Source organism: Charadrius vociferus, unplaced genomic scaffold (assembly GCF_000708025.1).
Source record: "Charadrius vociferus isolate BGI_N301 unplaced genomic scaffold, ASM70802v2 scaffold291, whole genome shotgun sequence".
In the NCBI taxonomy this organism is placed as follows: Eukaryota; Metazoa; Chordata; class Aves; order Charadriiformes; family Charadriidae; genus Charadrius; species Charadrius vociferus.
Genome location: NW_009646958.1, coordinates 592,771 through 598,345, shown reverse-complemented (window position 1 = coordinate 598,345; position 5,575 = coordinate 592,771). Strand labels below are relative to the sequence as shown.

General features: G+C 45.1%; 1 protein-coding gene across 3 annotated transcripts in view; it reads left to right on the top strand.

Moving 5' to 3' along the window:
* The first annotated feature begins 2,261 nt into the window (after positions 1-2,261).
* The window catches only part of TPM4 (tropomyosin 4), a 9,343-nt gene continuing 6,029 nt past the window's right edge, over positions 2,262-5,575 (top strand). For 2 of the 3 annotated variants that reach the window (XM_009895177.1, XM_009895176.1), the window contains exons 1-2: positions 2,262-2,569; positions 5,029-5,154. In XM_009895177.1, coding sequence (XP_009893479.1) covers positions 2,456-2,569; positions 5,029-5,154 — 240 coding nt within the window. In that variant the 5' untranslated portion in view covers positions 2,262-2,455. The remainder of the gene's footprint in view (positions 2,570-5,028; positions 5,155-5,575) is intronic. The other variant, XM_009895179.1, reaches the window with a different exon arrangement.

Below are 5,575 nucleotides of genomic sequence, written 5' to 3'. Positions count from 1 at the left end.
TTCAGCAGCCCTGTTAATTGAGTGCCTGCCCCGACTCCTTAAACCAGTTCCCAGGCTCAGGACCTGCAGATTTTATCTTTCACTGGTTAAATCATTGGACAAAAAATGCCCGTGAGGCCACCTTGTTGCAGCAGTACCTGCGGGCCAGAGGAGGAGAGGCAGATATGATGATTTCTGGGGGTAAAAGCATGTTTCATTATGATGGGAGGTGGGCTGAGGAGCATGGGTGCACTCTGAGTAGGGAAGAGCCAGCACTGGTTTCCCAGTGAACACTCGACCTACAGCTGTTAAAAATTCAGAGCATTATTTTATGTGGGGGAGAGGAAGGCGGACACGCCGAGCGGTTGAACCTGGGGTTATTTAACCGCTGCTAACGAGGGATGGAAGTACAGGAGGTGCTGGGCGGGCCCGGCCGGGGCTGAGGGCGCTGAGGAGGGGCGGCACGATCGCGCACAGCCCTCTGGGAGGTGTAGTCCTCGGGCGCGCCGCCATCTTGGCGCCTCCAGCCCAGAGCCCCTCGGGGCGCTTCCCGGCGGCCATCTTGGGCCGGGGGGGCCGAAGCTCTCTTAATCAGGCAGAGGTGGGGCCGGCGGGGGCTGAGGTCTTGGTTTTAGTAGCAGTGTGAGCATTGGTTTTATTTTGAATCAAAACAGCAGTAAATCTCTCACAAAAGGCAGCCTGAGCAGCCTAGCAAATGCTCTGACTGACCCAGAGGTGCTTTGGGGATGGTTTGCGGGACTCTGGTTGTGCTTATAGGCATTGTGCTGGTGTTGGCTCTGTGTCCATTCTACCATCAAGTTTAGATAAATAAAGGGCATATTTTCCTTAGAAGCGTCTCTTGAACACCTTTCAGTGTCATGCCAGCTCACTCACGAGGATGAGGGAGTTCCTGGGTCTTGTGCTGAGTCTTTTGGTACCCGTCATGGCTGGGGATGCTGTGAGCACTTATGAGAGAAGGCCTGAGGGGGTTTGTGAGGGGGTGGAGAGAGTTTGGGCTGTGTGTCCCTGGGAGGGAGCACGGGGCTCTGGAGGGCAGGGCGGGGGCAGAATCGGTGGGGAAAGGATCATGGGGTGGTTAACGGGACCAGGATTTGGGAAAGACTAGACTAGACTAGAGTCTCAAGTTGGAAGGGACCCATAAGGATCATCAAGTCCAAATCATCATTTACATCGCTGGTTTTTTTGCTTAGGCAATGGAAAAAGGCATCTGGTTTAACAGAAAAGAAAAATACGGGAGAAAGGAAGAGCATGTGTCAGTGTAACTCCTTTGGGAAGGCACCTATGAAGCTAACCCTGTGGTTTTGCCCTAGAAGTGGGGGAGTATAAGGGCGTGCAGGTCCCTGTGTAGCACAGTCAGGTGCTCTCGGGCTGCTCGGGGACGTGGAGTACGCGAGCCCTTGCTGCAGCCAGGGCAAAGTGGGTGTCAGGCACTGTGAAGCTAAGCTAGAGCGTATGAAGGGATGGGAGAGGGCAGCTGGGGCATGGGGATGTGTTTAATAGGGCTGGAAAAGCAAACAGGGCTCATCGCACGGCCATTGGATGCTCTTGTTGGTGTCCTCAGCGGAGCTGCTCCTGATGCTCTTCCCAGGGCCTGCTCTTGCCTTGCCTGACAGAGGGAAAGTGATTGCTTCATAAAGCAGAAGAAATAATTTACAGTGCTCATCAGACTGCAATTTCAGGTGTATTGTTCAGTTCCCAAAGTATTTAGTGAGAGAAATTTCAAAGACAGGCACTCAAACTCGCTGAATGCCTTTGAGCCTGAACTTGGTGTCTAAATCTGACCTCTTATGTATTATACTATTACAGATTATAGCTAGTTCCTTAACACCAGTGCTTGTTTTCACAGAAAAAAAAAAAAATGCTGTCTCATAACATATCCTGCATCTTTTTATAACATAAATTTAGCTACCTCTTAAGTGTAGATTCTTCTTTTATTTTATGCATGGATTTATTGTGGAATAATCCAAAAAGATCCTTCCCTTTCCTTCATTAGTCTTATGCAATTAGTATAAGAAGCCCCGCCATCCCTATAGATCTTTTGGGCTGTTTAATTGCTCTACAAACACGGAGGGGTGCTAATAAGCTTTCTTTCAAGCATGTGTTCATATGTCAACACTTTTGCTTCTGTCAGAAGCTTAAAAATGGAAACAGTTTTCTCTTTAAGAAAACAGGACCCAAATAAGGAGATGATGGAGTGCTGAAGATTCCTCTAGTGAGCCTGTTCCAGCTCATTCCTTAGAAAGGCTGTGTATGAAAGATCAGAGAAGAGGCCAGTAGATCTGGGTTTTGTCCAGGGGTCTCTGGGTTTAAAGCTCTCTACAACCACTTGAGCTCATTTTCCCTGTGACTTGTCTGGGTACAACTTCTTTCTCTGCCCAAGCTGTTAAAAATCTAAAACTTTACTTTTCCAAATTCTTTCAGTTGCGCGACAGATACAACCTATCCTTCGGCAAAAATGGAAGCTATCAAGAAAAAGATGCAGATGTTGAAGTTAGACAAGGAGAATGCCATTGACAGAGCAGAGCAGGCTGAAACAGATAAGAAGGCAGCTGAGGACAAATGCAAACAGGTAAGTAGAAATAAAATCATTGATTGTGTATGCGGTGTGGAAATAAGTGTAACAAAATACTATGTTGCAACTTTCTGATTCAGAAAGCAAAATAATTTGAAGTTGGGTTTTCTGCTAATCTTCCTTTGAAGTCTTTTTGCCTTTTTGTGATGTTGCACTCATACAGGCAGGGCTTCTCTTTTCAGCCATCTAAGTCTTTGCAAAATAAGCACTATCCACAGATTATTAAGAGTACTTTGTCTAACTTTTCTTGAATCTTGCATAATTGCCTTAATTTTCCTGTGCTTGTGATTCCATGGAAAAGGCCTGACATGCTCCAAATCAAAGCTGTATACCTTGAACACCTGTAGGACTAGTGTTAATACCTCCTGAAGAGTCAGCTGTGTCTAAACATTAATTGAGCCTCTCCTTGAAGTGAATTAATAAAGTTCACTTGACTAGTCCTTGGTGTACAGAGTGCCCCTTAGAGGTGCCAGCTGTGACTCAACAGTAGATATGTTGTATGATTTTTGTGTTAAGAATAATCAGAAATACCTTAATTTGAAAGCTCTTATTTTAACTGAATTTTAGTGATAACATTTTCGTATTATTTTGCTTTTCAATGTTCTTTATTCCTGATATCCCCATCATATTTGAGCTATAGTATTTTCAGAACGATCTTGAAATGTAAGTTGACTACATTCACCTTTCTTATAGCACCTCTTGCAAAATTATCTCGTCTTTTCCTTTTACATCCTCTAAATGTGGCTGCTTCTGCTACATCTTCCAGACTGCTATAATACATTATTAGCATTCATTTGGCCAAACATGTCTTATGTTCAAGTTTGGCTTGAGATCCTGGATGATGTTAATAAACTTTCAGGGTCAGCTGCTGCTTCCCCCTCCACCCCCAGCATAAGGAAAACTACTCATCTCTTCTGTGTCATTACATTAGGCTTCTACAAGCTGCACACATCGCCCTGTGTATGTAGTCCCTCTTTCTTTCCTACCTTCAAAGGTGTTGATCAGGTGCTGTTCTGTTGGGCCACAGTTTCCCCAGCTAATCTTTCTGCACTCAGGAACAGCCACAGCAGATTGTTATTCAGAGCGGTTAATGGTGATGGAATGCTTACCCTTCCTTTACATTGAGTTATCAAAGGCGATTTCCTACGGAGTGATAAATGGCACACCTGTGGGAATTTTCAAGTATCTATATGAGGGTAATTCACAATAAAAAACTAAAAGAGAAATATAAGTCTTTGCTCTTACTCCTCTTTTCTGAATTGTCTCAATTTTTTCAGCTTTTTTTTTTTTTTAATGTGGGCACAGTACTCGAGTAGTGATTTTAATGTCATACACAAAGTAAACATCACTTCCTTCGTCCTGCTTACTGTCCCTCTGTTAAAGCATCCAAGCAAGCTTATTCAGTTCTCTCACTATCTAGTTACTCTGAGTAAAAGTGTAGCAACATAATAATCTTCAAGAATAGTGCTACCAAAAATGTTGTTAAAGCTATCTTTGAAGCTAGAATGAAGAAAATCAGCGCAGTAAAACACAAACTATTTTGAGTGAACTATTTTGATAGACTAAATTCATGTGAAGGCGGAGCTAAATGGTTAAATCAGTTTCTCTGCAGACTGAACTGTTTTGTATTGCAGATGAAACGACAGCAGATGGGTTTGCAGGCCCACCCTTATCAGCAGCGAACCTCCTGATAATGTAAATTCTTCAGGGAGCACGAGACAGTTTGTCATTAAACAGTCTCCCGGCAGGTTATAAATAGTACCATTCTAGCGTACAATACGGATTTATATGGTATGGAGGAGAGAGACTGAACCTCATGGTAGGATGCAGTGTACCTTGTTGGCCCACAATTAGGCAGAGAATAATTGGGGTTGGAACGGACCTCGGGCCATCGAGTCCCACCTCCCGCTTACCACAGGGTCTGTCACGGGCCAGACCCGTTTGTTCCCTCTGTCTTCCAGGGTATCACGTTGGGTTTGAAGTGTCTCACACAACATGCAGAAGATGATTAGGGAACGACCACTCAGTTTTTCTAGCTATACAGGAATTGAATAGTTTCCTAATAAATCATCAGGTAATAATGTTAGAAAAAACACAAGGACGTAATTTTAAAACATTTATAATTACACTGCTGCAGAGTGTTGTGGAGTCCAAAACAGAAATGAGGTGACAAAGGGCTCACACCAAGTTTTGTATTAAACCGGGTGCTGTGTGTGCGGTGGCAGGGAAGGTTGTTCTAAGGATGATAGGTTTTAACGATCTTTCCCTGGCAACTGCTACTGCTCGTTCTCAGCCTTCTTGCCCCAGCAGAACTTTGATCTGCTCTTTTGTGACTCTTTGTATGTTATGTTGGGTTAAAACTAATAGTAAAGAGAGGTTTTAACCATATTCAACTGTAACTGATAATACGTCAAAGTGCTCACTTTGTTATTTGGGGTTTTTTTCTCTCTTGAAAGGTAGAGGATGAGCTGGTAGCTCTGCAGAAGAAGTTGAAAGGAACTGAAGATGAGCTGGACAAGTACTCAGAGGCTCTCAAAGATGCCCAGGAAAAACTAGAGCAGGCGGAAAAGAAGGCGACTGATGTACGTACCTACGGCTAGTATCTGCCTGGCACTGTGCTCTGTGTTGTATGTGGCCCAGTCGTGATAAGGACACTGGGAATGTTTGTGTTGCAGTACTTTGATCAGGGCATAGGAAAGGCAGTGTTACGTTTCAGGTACGTGTCTCCTGTCCCCTCTGCCAGTACGAGCGTGGGCTGGCAGTTCCACCCCGGCAGCCAGCACTGCTCGGGGCTTTATGGGTGCCCAGAGGGGAACCTGGGGGGCTCCAAACCCAGGGGAAGTGTCTGTGGGCGGGAATCCTTTAGGGAAGGTGAAATCTGTTATTTAATGGAAGTAAACAAAATGGTGGTATTCCAGGGAGGCCGGGAGAGCAGCAGGGATGCGCTGTGGCAGAAGGATGCGGTTTGGCTTCAGGCTTAACCGCCGGCCCCAGCCCCCCGCC